Source organism: Pelophylax lessonae (genome assembly GCF_965119305.1).
Source record: "Pelophylax lessonae genome assembly, chromosome: 2".
Lineage (NCBI taxonomy): Eukaryota > Metazoa > Chordata > Amphibia > Anura > Ranidae > Pelophylax > Pelophylax lessonae.
The window spans coordinates 393466756-393487864 of NC_138769.1; the positions used below are offsets into that span (position 1 = coordinate 393466756).

General features: G+C 41.2%; 1 protein-coding gene across 1 annotated transcript in view; it reads right to left on the bottom strand.

Moving 5' to 3' along the window:
* The window catches only part of LOC309546693 (multidrug and toxin extrusion protein 1-like), a gene marked incomplete at both ends in the record, with an annotated part of 59522 nt that overhangs the window by 12458 nt on the left and 25955 nt on the right, over window positions 1–21109 (bottom strand). Inside the window, 5 exons of the mRNA XM_082246407.1 lie at window positions 257–354; window positions 3068–3165; window positions 15867–15911; window positions 18860–18902; window positions 19893–20041. Coding sequence (XP_082102533.1) covers window positions 257–354; window positions 3068–3165; window positions 15867–15911; window positions 18860–18902; window positions 19893–20041 — 433 coding nt within the window. The remainder of the gene's footprint in view (window positions 1–256; window positions 355–3067; window positions 3166–15866; window positions 15912–18859; window positions 18903–19892; window positions 20042–21109) is intronic.

The following is a 21109-nucleotide window of genomic DNA, read 5'->3' on the forward strand; positions in this document are numbered from 1 at the left end:
TTTGCAAACTACCGTTTTCACCCACATGGAATCAGACCGCATTCTGAACTGTGCATCGGCCCCGCAAGGATGTACACTTGGTGATGCGCTTCGACATCTGTGCAGTCGCCTGCCCATCATTCATTTGAATAGGCTGCTTGAATGCAGCTGCATGGTACGCATGTGCCTTATATAAGGGAAAAGATGGCCTTTGCATGGCTGTATGGAACAGCAAACTTATGTGAATGAAGCCTAAGTATGCAGTTACATAACATACCTCCCCATGTTTCCACATGCACTTTTTTAGCAACTATGTATAGAAAAAGTGTAAGTGTCATCGCCCACTGAGAAATTGTGTTCGCCAAAGCTGAACCTCTGAAAAAAATTAGACAAACAATTAAAAAATGACCATAGTGATATATACAGTTTTTCCAGAAACATATGTTAGACAATTATTAAGTACAGTGCCTTGAAAAAGTATTCATACCCCTTCAAATTTTCCACATTTTGTCATGTCCCAACCAAAAATGTAAATGTATTTTATTGGGATTTTATGTGATAGACCAACAAAAATTGGCGCATAATTGTGAGTGGAAAAAAAATGATAAATGGTTTTGCACATTTTTTACACATAAAAATCTGAAAAGTGTGGCTTGCATTTGTATTCATCCCCCTTTACTCTAAAACCCCTAAATAAAATATAGTGGAACCAATTGCCTTCAGAAATCACTTTATTAATAAATAGAGTCCACCTGTGTGTAATTTAAATGCAGCTGTTCTATGACGCCCTCAGAGGTTTGGTAGAGAACCTTAGTGAACAAACTGCACCATGAAGTCCAAGGAACAAACCGGACAAGTTTAAAGCAGGGTTAGGTTATAAAAAAAAAAATATCCCAAGCTTTGAACATCTCAGGGAGCACTGTTCATCTTTAATCCGAAAATGGAAAGAGTATGACAGAACTGTAAACCTACCAAGACATTGCCGTCCACCTAAACTAACAGGCTGGGCAAGGAGAGCATTAATAAGAGAAGCAGCCAAGAGGCCCATGGTAACTCTGCAGGAGCTGCAGAGATTCACAGCTCAGGTGGGAGAATTTGTCCACAGGAAAACTATTAGTCGTACACTCCACAATTTTGATTCTTATGGAAGAGTGGCAAGAAGAAAGCCATTGTTGAAAGGAGGTCAAAAGAAGTCCCATTTGCAGTTTGCGAAAAGCCATGTGAGGGACACAGCAAACATGTGGAAGAAGGTGCTCTGGTCAGATGAGACCAAAATTGAACTTTTTGGCCTAAAAGCAAAACGCTATGTGTGCCAGAAAACTAACACTGCACATCACCCTGAACACACCAGGGACAGGGAAGCTGGTCAGAGTTGATGGGTAGATGGGTGGAGCCAAATGCAGGGCAATCTTATAATAAAACCTGTTGGAGTCTGCAAAAGACTTGAGACTGGGGCAGAGGTTGACCTTCCAGCAGGACAACAACCCTAAACATACAGCCAGAGCTACAATAAAATGGTTTAGATCAAAGAATATTTATGTGTTCGATTTGACCCAGTCAAAGTCCAGACCTAAATCCAATTGAGAATCCGTGGCAAGTAAATTGCTGTTCACAGATGCTTTCCTTCCAATCTGACAGAGCCTGAGCTATTTTGCAAAGAAGAATGGGCAAAAATGTCACTCTCGTGTGCAAAGCTGGTAGAGACATACCCAAAAAGACTTGCAGCTGTTATTGTGTCTCTACAAAGTATTGACTCAGGGTGGCTGAATACAAATGCATGCCACACTTTTCACATATTTGTAAAAACATTTGAAAACCATTTATCATTTTTCCTTCCACTTCACAATTACCGTATTTATCGGCGTATAACACGCACTTTTTCCTCCTAAAAATGGAGGAAAAGGTAGCTGTGCGTGTTATACTCCGATATAGAAAAAAAAATGCCCAGAAAGCAACGCCGAGAGGTAGAAGGGGGCGGGCGGCGCAGAGGAGAAGGAAGGACGCGCTGTCATCAGAAGTCCCGCCTCCTATGCCGACATCAATCCTAGGCGCCGGGACTTCCGATGAGAGTGCGTCCTTCCTTCTCCTCGGCGCCACCCACCCCCTTCTAACTCTCGGTGCTGCTTTCTGGACATTTTTAAAAGTGATGTGTATAGTGGCATTGGCGCTGGCGCGGCTGCAATTATGGGCGCTGGCGATGCTGCAATTATGGGCACTGGCGAGGCTGCATGTATGGGCACTGGCGCTGGGGAGGCTGAAATTATGGGCACTGGCGCGGCTGCAATTATGGGCACTGGCACTGGCGACTGGCGAGGCTGCATGTATGGGCACTGGCAAGGCTGCATGTATGGGTACTGCACTGGCGAGGCTGCATGTATGGGCACTGCACTGGCGAGGCTGCATTTAAGGACACTGCGCTGATGAGGCTGCATTCGTGGGCACTGGTAAGACTACATTTAATTTTTAAAGCTGTTTATTTTAAATTTCAGCTTTTTTCCTGAAATTTCTGCCCTAAAATTTAGGTGCATGTTATACGCCGATAAATACAGTATGTGCCACTTTGTGTTGGTCTATTGCATAAAATCCCAATAAAATATATTTACGTTTTTTGGTTGCAACATGACAACATGTGGAAAATTTCAAGAGGTATGAATACTTTTTCAAGCCACTGTAATAATAAGATGACGACTAGATATTGTATTATAGCACCTAGCAAACCTAAAGCAACATATACATTTAGAAATGGAGCAGCATGGCTGCCTGTATTTCCTTACTCATCTCTCCACTCTATGTCCCATCAGATTCAGGTGTATCTACCCCTAGTCTGTATTTGATAATCAGTACATTACAAACTGAATAGATGTGTAAAAACTTCACTATATTACTCCCATTTAAAAAAAAAAACATGTTTTAATGCTTAGAAACAGTGTGTTTTGACTCAGATGGGTCTTGATCACCATGATCCTGCGCCTACACCTATACAGTCAATGCAACCTTTTTATGAGCGAAACCTGAAGGCTGCCATTTCTGTCCTGTAGGGTGTTCTCATAATAACAATGAAAATTAAAAATAAATGTGAAATACTTACTCCAGTCCCATCTTGAAGATGTAAATGAAAATAGCATTGGCAATAGCATTGACGGTATTTCCTGCTACACCAATGAAAACCTGAGGCCACATAATACCCTTCAAAAAGAAAACATACATTTGTGTCATTCTACACACAAAAAAAATACATTTTATTAATACATGGGAGACCTTATAAAGCCATGAAGTGCTATTCATAGAATTAGCTGCAATTGGTGAGACCTATGATTGGTTGATTGTTTCTGTAAATGCCACCATATGTTCCCTAAAAACAACTGCTGCACTTTCATTTTGTTATGTTAGAAAACTGAAAAACATTCATACATTCGTTCTATGCATGTGTGTAAAAAAGGGGGTTAGGCATGTCTCCCAACATTTCCAGATTGTTTGGGACTGACTTACCTTTTTGGCAGCCCCACTGTCCTGTGTCTAAAGGCTCTGACCCTGTACATTGAAGTTAGTATATTCATATGCAAATCTATGCATGATTTGCATATGGATGCAACCACAATGTAGTTTGCATATACATGATCTGATGACCAGGTTTGCATATGCTAGAGTATCTGAAGCATGAAAAATGCACTAAGGGGTGTGGTGGTGCAGGTTACAAAGATTTGTGTTTGGTTCTGAAGTGATGGGGGATGTCATTTGTTCTGGGGGGTGATTATGAAAGGGAGAGTATCTGTGCTAGAAAGAGTGATTGTGGGGGGGGGGGGGGGGTAGGATATGTGCCAGAAGGAGGAAGAGGATTTGTGCCGGGGTGGGGGGTTGTGTGGGAGAATTTGTGTTAGACGAGGGGGATCTGTGCTATTAAGGGGAAGGGGATTTGTGCTGGAAGAGGGGATCGGAGGGTAAGCTAAAAAGTGGAAAGAGCATTATTAAAGTAATTCTAATACAGGGGTAAACTGCAGTCTCACCTTCCAAGATTTTTATTAATTATAGAAAATATTTCAATACAAGTGAAACCAAAACCAAAAACCAAAAGTGGCTTTCACAATACAGGTGCACCTCAAAAATTTGAATATCATCAAAAAGTTAATTTATTTTAGTAATTCATTTCAAAAAGTGAAACTCATAGATTTTAAATACAGTTAGGTCCATATATATTTGGACACATGCACATTTTTAGATTTTTCAGGTATTTACCAAAACATATTCAATCTATAGTTATATAATGGATATGGGCTGAAAGTGCACACTCTCAGGTTTAATTTGAGGGAATGAACATCAAATCGGAGGAAGGGTTTAGAAATTACTGCTCTTAAGAATAGCCCCCCCCCTTTTTCAAGGGACCAAAAGTAATTGGACAAAGCCGTTTCATGGCAAGGTGTGGCCTACTCCTTCGTTATTTCTTCATCAATTAAGCAGGTACAAGGTCTGGAGTTGATTATAAGTGTGGTATTTGCATTTGGAATCTATTGCTGTGAACCTACATCATGCGTTCATGTGAGCTGTCCATGCAAGTGAAACCATGGTAAGGCTTCAAAACAAAACAAATCTCAGAGAGATAGCAGCAACATTAGGAGTGGCCAAATCAACAGTTTGGTACAGTCTGAGGAAAGAAGAATGCACTGGTGAGCTCAGCAACACAAAAGGGCCTGGATGTCCACAGAAAACAACAGTCGTAGATGATCGCAGGATCCTCTCTATGGTAAAGAAAAACCCATTCACAACATCCAGACACTCTCCAGGAGGTGGGCGTATCATTGTCAAAGTCTACAATAAAGAGAAGACTTCACCAGAGCAAATACAGAGGGTTCGCCACACGGTGCAAACCATTTGTAACCCTGAAGAATAGAAAAACCAGATTAGACTTTGCCAAATAAACATTTAAAAAGCCAGACCAGTTCTGGAAAAGCATTCTTTAGATAGGTGAAACTGAGATTAATCTGTACCAGAATGACGGGAAGAAAAAAGTGTGGAGAAGGCTTGGAACAGCTCATGATCCAAAGCACATATTTTCATCTGTAAAACATGGTGGAGGCAGTGTGATGGCTTGGGCATGCATGGCTTCCAGTGGCACTGGGTCATTGGTGTTTATTGATGATGTGACAGAAGACAGAAGCAGTCACATTAATTCTGCAGTGTTTAAAGATATACCATATATAGCCCAGATACAGCCAAACACGGAAAAGTTGATTGGACGGTGCTTCACAGCACTGATGGACAATGATCCAAAACACACTTTAAAAGCAACCCAAGAGCTTTTTGAAGGAAGAGAAGTGGAATATTCTGCAATGGTCGAGTCAATCACCTGATCTCAACCCAATTGAGCATGAATTTCACTTACTGAAGGCAAAACCAAAAGCAGAAAAACCCACAAACACAGAACAACGGAAGACAGCTGTAGTTAGAACCTGGCAAAGCATCAGAAAGGAGGAAACCTAGTCTTTGGTCCATGGGTTCCAAACTTCAGGCAGTCATTGCCAGTAAAGGATTCTCAACAAAATATTAAAAATGAACATTTTATTTATGATTATATTCATTTGTCCAATTACATTTGAGCCCCTGAAAATTGGGGGACTGTGTAAAAAAATGATTGCATTTCCTAAAATTTGTACTTGATATTTATGTTCAACCCCTTGAATTAAAGCTGAAAAGTCTGCACTTCAAATTCTTTTGGATTGTTTCATTTTAATTTTATTCTTAGATTTAAATGGGGTATATTGCTAGAGATTAAATTTGATTAAAGCACCACATCCCTATATGGAAGTCAAGAACAAGTGGGTGTAGAAGTGGGACTTTAAAGGTGCCAATAAATATATATGATGGAGAAAAAATTCATTTTTCATAAAAGTACAAATATATTTTATTCAAAAGGTTTTTAACACAGACAATACTTTTAAAAATATATAAAATCAACAAGAAAGCACTTGATTATGTCTGCTCTACATGTTTCACCATCTTCATAATGGCTTCTTCAGGAGTCTGACGAACATCTTTCACAAGTGAGCATTCTATATACAAAAAAATATTGATGGATTTGGCCCCCAGGAGGGAGGAGAGGGGGAGTCACCTGCTAAACAAGCGTCACACCATAGAGGAGACACGAGCCAAGCCAAAGAAATATAAGGAAACTAAGGAAATGAGGAGATTGAGGAATTTACTTCCCTGAAAGCTTCAATATTGACATAATAGGTCTATCATTGACAAGATAAATATAGTTTTAATTACCCCTTAATTTCAACAGATAAATCTGAGGATCAGGGAAATCTTCAAAGAGTTTGCACCTTTAAATGCCCATAGATTTGTGCCTAGGTATTAGCTCAAAAAATCCAGCTGAAATTTCTAAAGGACATTGTTTAGCAGGTGACTCCCCCTCTCCTCCCTCCTGGGGGCCAAATCCATCAATATTTTTTTGTATATAGAATGCTCACTTGTGAAAGATGTTCGTCAGACTCCTGAAGAAGCCATTATGAAGATGGTGAAACATGTAGAGCAGACATAATCAAGTGCTTTCTTGTTGATTTTATATATTTTTAAAAGTATTGTCTGTGTTAAAAACCTTTTGAATAAAATATATTTGTACTTTCATGAAAAATGAATTTTTTCTCCATCATATATATTTATTGGCACCTTTAAAGTCCCACTTCTACACCCACTTGTTCTTGACTTTAATTTTATTCTGGTGGCATACAGAGCCAGAAGTATGAACATTATGCCTGTGTCCAAATATATATGGACCTAACTCTAGATGCGTTACACACAGAGTGATATATTTCAATAATTTCTTTCTTTTAATTTTGATGATTACAGCGAGTGAAAACTCTACATTCAGTATCTTAGAATATTACATAAGACCAAATAAAAAAAGGATTTTTAACACAGAAATGTTGGCTTAGTGTCCATTTACAGTATAGTATGTGCTCAATACATGGTCAGGCCTCCTTTTGCATGAATTACTGCATCAACGCGGCATGGCATAGAGGCGATCAGCCTGTGGTAGGTGTCATGGAAGCCCAGGTTTCTTTGATAGTGGCTTTCAGCTCATCTGTATTGTTGGGTCTGGTGTCTTTCATCTTCCTCTTGACAATACCCCAAAGATTCTCTATGGGGTTTATGTCAGGCGAGTTTGCTGGCCAATCACGTACAGTGATACCATGATCATTAAACCAGGTATTGGTAGTTTTGGCAGTGTGGGCAGGTGCCAAGTCCTGCTGGAAAATTAAATCAGCATCTCCATAAAGCTGGTCAGCAGAGGGAAGCATGAAATGCTCTAGAATTTCCTGCTAGAGGGCTGCGCTGACTTTGGACTTGATAAAATACAGGGGCCAACACCAGCAGATGACATGGCTCCCAAAATCATCACTTACTGTGGAAACTTCACACTGGACCTCATGCAACTTCTGTGCCTCTCCACTCTTCCTCCAGACTCTGGAACCTTGATTTCCAAATGAAATGCAACATTTTGGGGGGGGGAAGAGGATTTGTAGGGGGTTTGTTCTGGAAGGGAGAGTTGGTGTTAGAAGGAGGGGATGATTTGTGATGGAAGGGGGAATCTTGCAGAGGTTTTGTGTTAGAAAGGGTAAGAGGATTTGTACTGGAAGGGGGGATTGGAGTGGTCGGAATTTGTGGGGACATTTGTGTTAGAAGGGAGGAGATGGTTTGAGGTGGGAGATGGGATTTGGGGGCGGATTTGTCCTGGAAGGGGGTTGTAGAGATTTGTGCTGGAAGGGGGAAGAGGGTTTGGAGGGGAGTTTGTACTAAAGGGGAAGAGGATTTGGTGGAAAGGAGAATTCATGGGGAAAAGAGGATTTGTAGGGGTAATGCAAAGAAAAGAGCAACACTGCTCAGGCTCAATCAGCTGTGCTCTGCAATCCAGCTGTGTGCTCACCTCGGCTCACCACCGTGAAAGTATTTGTAGAAAAATAAATAGGTTGCACTCCATCATGGAACAAGCATGGAGACCCGAGTGAAACTTTAACAGTTCCTGTCTGTTTGGATGTTTGGCATAACGATACTTCAATAAATTCAAGCAACTTCATTCCATGATGGAGCGCAACCTATTTATTTTTCTACAAAGGATTTGTAAGGGGTTTGTACTGGGAAGGGGATTAGTGCTGGGATGGGTGATTTGGGTAGAAGTGTTTGTGCTAGAAGGGGGGAGGATTTGTGCTAAAAGGGGGGTTGGGGGACTTCTAGTGGAAGGTGGGATTTGGGAAAGGGTGAGTTAGAAAGGAGAAAATTTGTGCTGATAAGAAGAGCTGGGCGAGGGATTTGTGCTAGGAGGTGGCATGGGGGGGGGGGGGGGATTTGTTCTGGGAGAGAGGAATGGATAGAAGGAAGATTTCTGCTTGGGGAGATTTGGAGGGCAAGAAGATTTGTACTAGAAGGGGAATTTGGGAGGGATAGGATTTGTGCTTGCAGGGAAACAGGACTTTTGTTGGAAATATCAGGGGGAACATTTGTGCTGAGAGGGACGATTGAGGAAGATTTGTGCTGGGAGGGGGATTTGTTGTGTGGAGGAAAATTTGTGCTGGAAGGGGGGTTTGGGAGAAAGATTTGTGCTGGGAGAAGAAAGTTTCCATGCTAGGAGGGAGGATTGCGGGGGGGGGGGGGGGTAAGGTTTGCACTCTACGAAGCCCTACGCATTGTGTTACCCACCCCTGACTTCTGCATTCTTTTTGTTTTATACTCCCGATCTCTACTATAATTACCACTTTTGTCCTCTGCATTTTGTGCATTATTTAGTCGTAACCCCTAGTCTGTATGTGTTATGTACTCCTAAACCTGGCACTCACTGTGGTTACTTACTTCTGACCCTTGGACTCTTTGCATTTCTCACTTGGACCCTTGCATTACACAACCCTGAAGCTTGCATTATGCATTCCTAAACCTGACAGTGTCTACAGTACTGACCTATGCACGCCCTGCATTTCACACCCCTGACCCCTGCACTATATTGTACATAACATGATGGTTGCTATGCAGTTTCTGACTATTTTAATGAAGTCCTTCAACTTTTGATCAGAAAAAAACTCCCAAATCCCTTTGAGTGATAAATGTACATTGCAAAGATTTTAACAAATCTGTTACTGCTCTAGTCTAAGCTGCAGGTTCCACCAGGTTTTTGGATAATAATTTTGAATGGGAATGACTAATTAGATTATTTTAATCAGCTGGTGCACTTAAAGTGTTCTGATGCACATGTGTGCATGCGTCATGCAATGCTGTACGCAAATGACATTTTATTAATTTGTTCACACAAATAGCGCTTTCTTTTGGTGGTATTTGATCACCACTGGGTTTTTTATTCTTTTCGATATAAGCAAAAAGAGACCAAACATTTTGACCCCCCCCCCCCAAAATATTTTCTACTATCTGTCATAAAACATATCCAATAAAATCAAATTTTGTCATCATTTTAGACCAAATATATTCTGCTACATGTCTTTGATAAACAAATAAATACCAATAAGTGTATATTCATTGTTTTGTGTGAAAGTTATAGGATCTGCAAACAATTGAATAAAAAATATTCAATTTTTTTTTTTTTTAACTTTCTTTTTTTAGCATTTTTTTTACTCTGGTGGGATGATCAAGGATTTTTTTTTACACTTTTATTGCTGTTACAATGATGATCACTGTAACAGCCATGTTTTGAACTGGGTTACATTTATAACGGCTGTAATTACTATTGTGTGCTATGATTGGTCCACAGCTATTACATGGTAGCTGTGATTGGCCCAGGTACCATGTAGGTGAATCACAGTATCACAATTTTAAGCACATCTGTTATGAATAAAACCCGCTATCGCTATGCAATCATGTGATACCCTGACCACTCAAAGTGACAGGGTACCGGGAGCCGCAATCAGCTGGGTCCGGTGGAAACAGCAGTTGCGGGAGCAGTGCAGCATGCCAATCAGCTAGTGACATAGATGAACCTGATCCAGCCAGCCCATGCCACTCGCCCGCAGTAAATTTACTCTGGGCAAGCGGAAACTGGTTAAAGATCTGTTAATCTTTTCATCTGAGTCAGCATTTCCAAAGTAAAACATCTGATTCAGCACACACGTTGCATGTGGGCATGATGTTGAAGAGATACATAGAGCCGAGTACTTCTTTTAGGAGGTTGGACAATTTGTTCATCAGGCCTGGCACTGTCAGAAAGGGGCTTTCGCTGTTCACTAGGATGATTGCATTGTCACTAAGACAGGTAAAACAGAGCTGCTCTCAGACATCACCATCATCCAGAGGGGAACTGCTAATTCTGACGAACTGGTAAAATAGAGGTCAGAATGTAAGAGTTCTCCTTTAGGGGGGCATGGCAGGATGTGTGTCCTATATCTGCCTACTTTTGCTAATAGGTGTCCCTCATTCCCATTTTAACCGCTTGCCGACTGCTCACAGTATATTTACTGCGGCAGTCAGCCCCTCACAGGCAGAGCGACGTAGGTCTACGTCGCTAACCTGTGAGGCTCTGGGGAGCTAGCGCGCGCCCGGGGAGGCGCGCTCCCGCTCCCGCGTGGTCACGGACCCCCCCGCGCGTGTGACTGGCGGACCCGATGTCCGCCGGTCACTCGGCAATCGTCGGGGGAGAGGGAGAAAGTCAGGTGGCTTGTGTAAACAAGCCACCTGTCATTCTCCTCGGTGTAAAAACACTGATCACACGGTTCTACAATGTAGAACCGTTGATCAGTGTCCCTACAGTTCAAGCCACAGCCAATCACAGTAAGAATCACGCCCCTAGAGACACACACAGCCCCTCCCTCTCAAATAAAGTTAACCCCTTCACTACCAGTGTATTTTTACAGTAACAGTGCATATGTATAGCACTGATTACTGTAGAAATGTCACTGGTAACCCCAAAAGTGTCAAAAATGTCAGTCAAGGGTCCGATCTGTCCGCCACAATGTCGCAGTACCGCAAAAAAAATCGCAGATCGCCGCCATTACGCGTTAAAAAAAAAAACAAAAAAAATGACAAAAATCTTTCCCTTTGTTAGTAAACGCGATAACTTTTGCGCAAACCAATAAAAATACGCTTTTTGCGATTTTTTTTTTACCAAACATAGGTAGCATAAAACAAATTGGCCGAAAATGTTAAATCGCACAGGTGATCAAATACCACCAAAAGAAAGCTCTGTTTGTGGGAAAAAAAGGATGTCAAATTCGTTTAGGTACAGCGTCGCACGACCGCGCAATTGTCCGTTAAAGTCACGCAGTGCCGAATCGCAAAATACCCCCTGGTCGTTTAGCAGCCAAATCCTCCGGGGCTTAAGTGGTTAAAAAGTTGGGAGGATTGCCTATCCATCTGTGTGTGCTGGATCATTCTGACACTGGGAGAAGGAGTTGACCCGGCCTGACCATCATTCCTGTGGTAGCTGGTTATGATCCACACATTACATGCACATTTGACCGCTCTATAACTTGAGGGTCAAATGCTTTTGGTAAGCAGCCAATTCACTTAGAGCACAGTGGTGAAGTGTTTTCCTCATCCATCACGGCACCTGGTGTGAGATTTCCTTATCTCTCTAAGGACTGTGTAATCAGATTATATGATACCGTGCCCACCTTTCGAGGACTCTGTAATTGGACTATTGTTAATATTTTTTCTTGGCGCTGTACCCTTTCTTGTTTCCAGCTAGCAAGGTCTCTGGTAACCTCCAATCTTCAAACAGTATATAGAGAACGCTGGCACTCCAGTGCAACGGCTATAATCAAATACTCTTTAATAAAGCTTGTGTAGTATAGTCATGTAAAAATCCAACGCGTTTTAGCCATCAGGCCTTTTTTACTGGCACGGCTGAAACGCGTTGTATTTTACATGACTGTTCTACACAAACTTTAACCACTTGCCAACTAGCTGCCATGTATATACTACAGCAAAGATGCGCTATTGAGCGAAACGACGTATCTGTACGTTGTTTCGTTCAATAGCCACTAGATGGAGATCGCATCGTGATTGGCTAGTGGGGATGTCAATCAACGGGTCTGGTGAACCTGATGTCTGCCAGCCACCGGCGATCAAGGCAGATCGCCGTTCTGCAAGGGGACAAGATGGAGATCTTGTGTTCCTGCTAAGCAGGAACCAGGATCTCTGTCTTCCCCCAATCAGTGCAACCCCCCCACAGCTAGTAAGTAAGTAGGGACACACTTAAACCTTTGATCATCCCTGATGTTAACCCCTTCCCTGCCAGTGTCATTAGTGCAGTGACAGTGCTTTTTGTTTTACTAATCACTGTAATAATGTCACTGGTCCCCAAAAAGTGTGAAAAGTGTCAGTTAGATGTCTGATTTGTCCTCCGCAATATCACAGTCTCGCTAAAAATCGCTGATCGCTGTCATTAAAAGTAAAAAAATATAAATAATTAAAAATTCCATAAAAATGTTGCATCTTTTGTGGGTGCTATAACTTTGTGCAAAGTAATCCATGTACACTTATTGGGATTTTTTTTTTACCAAAAATATGTAGCAGAATACATATTGGCCTAAATTGATGAAAAATTTGATTTTTAATTTTTTTTTTATTTACTGTGTTTAGCAGAAAGCAACAAAAAAGAAAATATATATTTTTTCAAAATTATAGATTTTTTTTTTTTTTGTTTATAGCGCAAAAAATAAAGACCGCAGAGGTAATCAAATAACACCAAAAGAAAGCTCTGTTTGTGACATTTTTTTTTGTAAAGCTCTGTTTTTGTAAAAAAGGACATAAATTTTATTTGGGTACAGCATCGCACTACTGCACAATTGTCATTAATGCAGTGCCGTATCGCAAAAAAATAGACTGGTCTTAAAGGGAGTTAAAACTTCAAGTCCAGAAGTGGTTAATAAAGAGCATTATTTTATTGCCGTTACACTAGAGAACCAGCTTTCGCTATATACTGATTGTATTGTCACTGGTCAAGGTAAGCTGGATAAATTATATTGAGAAAAAGATGGATTTCTCAATATTTCATCAATTGATCTCAGGGCCAACTCTACCAACAGATTGTGTTCTCATGAGCGGAAATTCAGAGGTCCAGAATTATTCTGCAGGGCAGCAATCTTGTCACGTATGATACATTTCAAGCCTATTACAAAGTGTATCCAGCACTACCATGGAGTTTTGATTTTGTTCTTATTGAATCTAACAATATGCCCGTTGATTAAAATATTTCAACATTGTTCTCGCGTGCTATGTCCAATGTATTTATGCTGTCATGCTTGTGTCAGGAAAACAGAAAATCGTATACTTACCTATTGGTAATTATTTTTCCCTGACGCCTAAAGCAGTAGTAAATGCAGCTTGTTATCTTGTAACTACAGGTAAACCTATAATAACTTTTTACCTGTAGGTACACTAAATACCTCCTAAACATGTGTAGCAGCCGGTGACGTTACCCGCACATGTGCACTGCCCTGTTTATGGACGGCATGCAAATGGTCACCCATAGGCATGATCGGTGAGTCATTGCTGCTCAGCCATTTAAACGACCGGAGCCTGTGAACCCAGAAGGGTGAAGATGGATTTCCTGTCAGCGGTGACAGCTGGCCACTGTAGGGATCTGTTTTTAAGGTAGGTCTGTCATACTGTACTAGTATGCAGTGCATACTAGCACATTATTATTATTATTATTATAATACAGGATTTATGTGGTGTCAACAGTTTGCGCATCGCTTTACAACATGAGACACATTATGACATAAGCCTGTGGAGGGGGGTACCAGTTTATTTTACTACTGCTTTTAGGAATGATAGCATACAAAACCCTCTCAGGGCTTTGCATTGAGTATAGTTACGTGAATATTAGCTAGTGTTGGATGTTTCAGTTATGGTATTACTGATCCTGTGATTGGGCGAGGGGCAGAACTTAACCCATGTGTCATAACCCCCAACTGTCCCGGATTTGGCAGGACCGTCCCGGGATTGCAAGTAAATCCCGGCATCCCGCAGAACCCGGCAGGAGTCCCGGAAACCAGTGTTGGCTCCTTTATTACTTGCATCTCACAGATGCGCACTGTAGCCGATGATCAGGGAACCTCCCCTGCACCTCCCACACACTAACCTCCTATAAGGAGTCCGGGTATGCCACAGCCCGCCCCTAGAGAAGATGCCACGAATGCGGGCTGGAAAACATCACAGGAGATGGACAATCTTCGAGACCCGCCCACCTGTTGCTGATTGGAGGCAAGGACTGGAGGTGGGGACTGGCCATTCAAACGAGGCAGCAAAACATAACTCCGGCCCTGCCCACCTGCTGACGATCAGAGAGCAGGGAACTGAGTTTCAGCAACTTTACACTGACTGGATTGGAGAGGACTGGGGTTGGGGATGGCCCACTCAACACCCTTCAAGCAGAGGAAGTGAGTGAGTATGTGTGTGTGTGTGTGTATATATATATATATATATATATATATATATATGTGTGTGTGTGTGTGTATGTATATGAGTGTGTGTATATACTGTATGTGTATATATGTGTGTGTGTGTCTGTGTATATACAGTATGTGTGTGTGTGAGGTTGTATGGGTCTGTATGTGAATATGTGTGAGAATGTTTGTGTGTTTTTCTGTATGTGTTGCGCTGCCAAATAATAAATAATGTGAACTCACCATAAATTCAATAAAATACATAATATAACTACCACCATAAACAATTAATAAATGTAAAGTACAAAATTCATATAAAGTGAGGGGTAATGTTTCATGCAGTACTGCACTTGGTTGTTCTTTCATTATCTACAAATTTTCAAGAACTTCTTCAAACACCTATTTATTTATATTTTATGAACTTTCCAAATCACTTCATTATGGATTTATTTATTTATTACACTTCACTTTAAAAGAATTTCGTACTTTATATTTATTTGTTGTTTATGGTGGTAGTTATATTACGTATTTTATTGAATTTATGGTGGGTTCACATTATTTAAATATTTGGCAGAGCAACACGTTGTTTTAGTGGTCTTCTTTGTATTATTGTGTGTAGATACAGTGAGTGCTGCTATCATTAGTTGATATATTTGTTTGTGATTTCTATTATTGACACTTTAGCACAGGATATTTTCCTCTTTTCTGTTATATGTACACTTGGAGGAGGTATTTGGCAGGGCCGGTGATAAGGGAATATGTGCTGGGGGGAGCTTTTGTAAGGTAAAGGACTGCTAGAGGGGGGGGGGGGGTTGGATTTGAAATCCCCCCACACCCACCTTCTAGCACAAATCCTTTCCCCTCCTAAAGAGCCCCCCTTCACATATCTGCCCCCCCACCTTCCAGCACAAGTCCACTCCCCTCCCAAAACACCCCCAGCATATATCTGACCCCCCAAATATCCCACCTTCTAGCACAAGTCCTCTCCCCTCCCAGATGCCTCCAAGCACATATCTAACCCCCCTCCATCCCACCCTCTAGCACAAGTCCTCTCTCTTCCCAAAGCGCCCCCCCCAGCACATATCTAAAGCCCGGGTTTTGTTTAACCATGCCCTTTAAGCCCCTTCCACTGTGAAATTCGACCACACATGCTTTTTGCCACAGCACGCATAGTGTGCCGCAGGTCTCTGCCTCCCTCAAGTGTCCCTCATTCTCAAGTTTGAAAGTTGGGAGGTATGCATGTGTGTATGCTTAAGCATCATGAAAAGAAAGCTAATGATAGGTATGTATGCAATTTTCCGTTATCATGACTTTAAAGTCTGTGTCTGAAGTAAAGACATGCACCAGGACAAGAAATGAATCTATAGCCAAGTTCTTTACTTTGCTGCTAAATAAACACGTAAAGTGTTTACATAAAAATGTAAAGTGTTAAATAGGAGAAAATGCCTGCAACTGAAACAAATAATTTAGCTATAGAATGTAGATTTAACTTTACAGAAATTTTACCTGAATTTGCAAATATCTGAATTGCAGTTGCTGAAGAAATACAGCCTGTGATGAAAAACAGAAACATATAAAGTACAATTTAGCACATATATAGTGGAAACAGTAAGTAGGATGTTATTGCTGCCTGTACCCCAGTGATGGTGATCCCTGAGACCAGTGAAGACAAGTATTTTTTTTTTTTTTTTTTGCATTGTTTTGAAACGCACGTGAAACACAGGTCAGCAAATTTAGACGCAGCATGTGCTATTGAGGTGTGTTTGAATTGCAGGCAAAGCAGGTCAAAAGCAGCCTGTACTTGTGTAACGCATTAAAATAGCAAACACAATAAATTTGACAAGAACACCCATTAACATGAGCTCTAAATTTCTCCAGTGGGCAGGACACCTTTTAGTAAAGTGAAACCCCTGTTGTTTTTTTTTTTATTATTGTCTGTGTTCTGTTGTTTTTTTTTATTATTGTCTGTGTCTCTACCAAACGACATTCCCCTCACTTCCTGCCCCAGAACCAGTGGTCAGCATGTCAGGAAGTGAGAAGAAATCTCTCCGATGGAGACAAACCCCGCAAAACACTTTGTTTAGAATAAATACAAAAAAAAAAATGCAAATAAATTTTCACCAGCCAAAATTAAATTTTCGGAATTGAAACAATTAATAATGCAAAAGAAGATTAAAAGAATGTAATATTCTCCAGTCATCAATATGGTAAGATCCCAATTAACAATCAACTCTTACAATTCCTCTTGGCTTGTTGTGTTGTATAAGAAATAAAACACTTCAATAAATGCATCCAGATTATTACAGTCATGGCAGGAAATATAAAAAACTGAAAAATTGGGCGTGCAAAATTATTCAGCCCCTTTACTTTCAGTGCAGCAAACTCTCTCCAGAAGTTCAGTGAGGATCTTTGAATGATCCAATGTTGACCTAAATGACTAATGATGATAAATAGAATCCACCTGTGTGTAATCAAGTCTCCGTATAAATGAACCTGCACTGTGATAGTCTCAGAGGTCCGTTTAAAGCGCAGAGAGCATCATGAAGAACAAGGAAAACACCAGGCAGGTCCGAGATACTGTGTGGAGAAGTTTAAAGCCGGATTTGGATAAAAAAAGATTTCCCAAGCTTTAAACATCCCAAGGAGCACTAAGCAAGTGATAATATTGAAATGGAAGGAGTATCAGAACACTGCAAATCTACGAAGACCTGGCCGTCCCTCTAAACTTTCAGCTCATACAAGGAGAAGACTGATCAGAGATGCAGCCAAGAGGCCCATGATCACTCTGGATGAACTGCAGAGATCTACAGCTGAGGTAGGAGACTCTGTCCATAGGACAACAATCAGTCATATACTGCACAAATCTGGCCTTTATGGAAGAGTGGCAAGAAGAAAGCCATTTCTTAAAGATATCCATAAAAAGTGTCGTTTAAAGTTTGCCACAAGCCACCTGGGAGACACACCAAACATGTGAAAGAAGATGCTCTGGTCAGATGAAACCAAAATCGAACTTTTTGGCAACAATGCAAAACGTTATGTTTGGCGTAAAAGCAACACAGATCATCACCCTGAACACACCATCCCCACTGTCAAACATGGTGGTGGCAGCATCATGGTTTGGGCCTGCTTTTCTTCAGAAGGGACAGGGAAGATGGTTAAAATTGATGGGAAGATGGATGGAGCCAAATACAGGACCATTCTGGAAGAAAACCTGATGGAGTCTGCAAAAGACCTGAGACTGGGACGGAGATTTGTCTTCCAACAAGACAATGATCCAAAACATAAAGCATAATCTACAATGGAATGGTTCACAAATAAACATATCCAGGTGCTAGAATGGCCAAGTCAAAGTCCAGACCTGAATCCAATCGAGAATCTGTGGAAAGAACTGAAAACTGCTGTTCACAAACGCTCTCCATCCAACCTCACTGAGCTTGAGCTGTTTTGCAAGGAGGAATGGGCAAAAATTTCAGTCTCTCGATGTGCAAAACTGATAGAGACATACCCCAAGCGACTTACAGCTGTAATCGCAGCAAAAGGTGGCGCTACAAAGTATTAACTTAAGGGGGCTGAATAAGTTTGCACGCCCAATTTTTCAGTTTTTTATTTGTGAACAAAGTTTGAAATATCCAATAAATTTCGTTCCACTTCATGATTGTGTCCCACTTGTTGTTGATTCTTCACAACAAATTACAGTTTTATATCTTTATGTTTGAGCCTGAAATGTGGCAAAAGGTCGCAAAGTTCAAGGGGGCCGAATACTTTCGAAAGGCACTGTAACATCTTTTGAAACATTCTAGCACAGTAGCTTTTTCATTTAGCCGGGTACTGCACTGTAGGGGGAAGCAGAGAGCACAGCACACTTCTCCTCCCTTTACTTTCACTTTTGAGACTGACCAAGCTCTCTATCAGTGCCGATGTACAGATCGGCAGGGGATCAAAAGATTGGGCTCATCTGACAGTTCTTCTCTCCCATGATCTCGCAGCACACTGGTTGAAAAAGGCTGGCCTAAATTGCAGTGTCACAATCTCTATATCTCTAAGGCTTAGAGATTCTTATCTAGTTACAAACTGTCATACTGTCTCTGTTTTGACATCTAGTTCAACAATGGCACTGGTTGCAGACATGAAATGGATCCATGTGCCTGAGTTCCTATGAAACAGTGAGATACAGTATATATGGATTGCTGGTCTAGTCATTGGTACCTGTTTTTCTGTCTGTGGCCTTCCTTGATCCTCTGCCTGAACACAATTTGTCATGGCCTATGCCTGTCATTTCTCATTGCCGCAACACTGCCTGCCCTTGGCCAATTTATGAAAAATGCTTTTGCCTGACTTCGCTCTTCATGGCTGCCCACCATTCCACTGATACCACAAAGTTTGAAAACACACCAATTACAGCAATAACATCTAAAACAAATTGCAATATAAATGTTAATATATAGAAACAGGCCCCAGGCATAGGAGACAGGATGTAGTACAAGAACAAAACAACTTACAGGTAGAGCGGGTACAAAGATCATCACATATTTTTGCGTTAACCTGCAAAGAAATGTATATAGGCTTTATTATGATATGTATAGTTTATTCTAACAACCTAAATGTATCTTTAATAAAGATAAAGCTGCGCTAAAGTGATGCATGTAATTGCAACAAATGTGTCTCATAGGATAGCAGTGAGCTATCAAACAAAATTAGAAATAAACATACAAGGAATATGTATATATATGTGCAATCAAGCAATAAAGGATCTTGTCAACCCTTTTGGTTATTACTGACCTTCCTCACCTATTCAGTGTGTAGCAGCATTCAAATATGAAATGTGAGGAAGAATAAGAATTATTTAAAATACACCTTTAATTGTCTGTTTGGCAAGCACTTGAACAGAAACATGGTGTGTAATTTGAAAACTATAATCAAAAGTAGAATATAGAACGCAAAAAAGTGCAGCCATCCCAATTTAACCTGTGAAAAATACATCAACAAATATACAGCGTGTCAGTTACAGTAATCTACATCCACATATAATAAAATAAAGTGCATCAATATCAGTCTCAGTAAATCACAAACGTATGTGACTGATAAAACCACATATGATTGTAAGAAGATAAAAAATAAACCTGGACTTTGCATACATATTGAGTTCAAATGAGCTCATGTCCTTTTAAGGGATGTTAACCAGTTCTTAGGTATAATATTACATCATGCACAGTACATATGGAAGACAGAGAACTGGCATAGTTGCCACCTTTTCTTCAGGGCAAGCCCAAACACTTTAGAAGTGAACAGTAAACCTCTCCTGGCTAGCTTTAATCAATTCACTTCCTGTGAGCCCAGGTAGTCTTAGACACACCCGCTGGGGTGCCTCACCATGTCGGAGGCCACCCACTGCCACCACAGAGGGAAGAGGATCCTGGGAAGATCTCAGAAAGTCATGAGACCTGCCACAAACCCCCAGGGAAAAATGTATGAAGAGAATTGAAAAAAATGTTTTTTTGCTAAAGGTAAGAGGAAAAAGGTTATAATACTAACCTAGCGATATCTGGGTTCTGTTTGCACAGTAGCAATACCTGCTCTGTATTAATAAATATTGCCCAGCAGGGGAAGCAGCACAACATTTGTATAAGAATTCCTCTCTGCAGGATTGTTCCCACTCGCTTCATATTCTTGCTGCCATAGGTCTGAAAGAATGAGTATATAAATACACAGATATAAATATGTCAGTAAATGTTATCCTATCTAACTAATGGAAGCTGTTAAGGTTTATGCAAATGTCCAGTCAAATACTAGAAAAATGTCATATTTTCTTTTCCCAATTCCTATCCATGGCAGTATAAAACTGGTAGTTGGTGCCACACCCCAATCTAACCTACATGGGAGGGTAATGCTTGCAAGAACAATATTTAATGAAATACTGTATAGGTGCAGAAAATTCTAGAGCTCTCTTCCATAAATCTTTAGAAGTAAGCCTGGCTGGATCAATACTGTAGAGCACAATGACATTTGAAGAGAAAGAGCAGCTGGTCCTCTTTCACATCATCCCAGGAGACACTTTAGCATATGTCACCCAGTATGTAGAAATACTTCTAGTAGAATGGACAATCACAGCTTGAGGAACTGATCTGCCACTAGCCCTACATGTCCTTGGAATGAGCTTAACTATACAGCATGCAATAGCTCATGAAGAAGCTGCTTGTTCTTTCCTGGCTCCCCATGGAATTATGAACAGCCTGCCTGGTCCACTAGCAGCCTCCCAGACAGCAAATTGGCGGGACAGATCCCCCAGCGGCACGGTGTCATCTGTGTCAGATTGAGAACCAGGGGAGCCCGACTGAGTCGCCCCAGTGGGTAGCGGGGGGTCTCAGGAGGCAGGCTTTGCAAACAGCTTCTGTGCAGTATGTTGCCTTCTGAGAGGAGCGCTGCAGGGGGCCGCCATCTTGGGCCGGCCCGGTCGGAGCAGACTTCCCATCTTTTCCCCTGTTTGGACATGGCTTAGAGGGACCGAGAGGACTCACCGGGCCACTGAGGGACTCCAGCAGGATACTATACACCGTCGGAGGGTAAGTAGGAGTCAGGATGCGGCGTTACACAGGAGAAGTTGAAGGATTATCGTCGGAGCCTGCAGGGTGCACGTCTGCTCACATCCGCGGTTCAGCCACGCCCCCCCCATATTTCTCAAATTTAGGATCTTGCCCTAAATGGGTGTTTTTTGAATAGCAGAATAGAACAACAGTATGTTGTGTATTTTG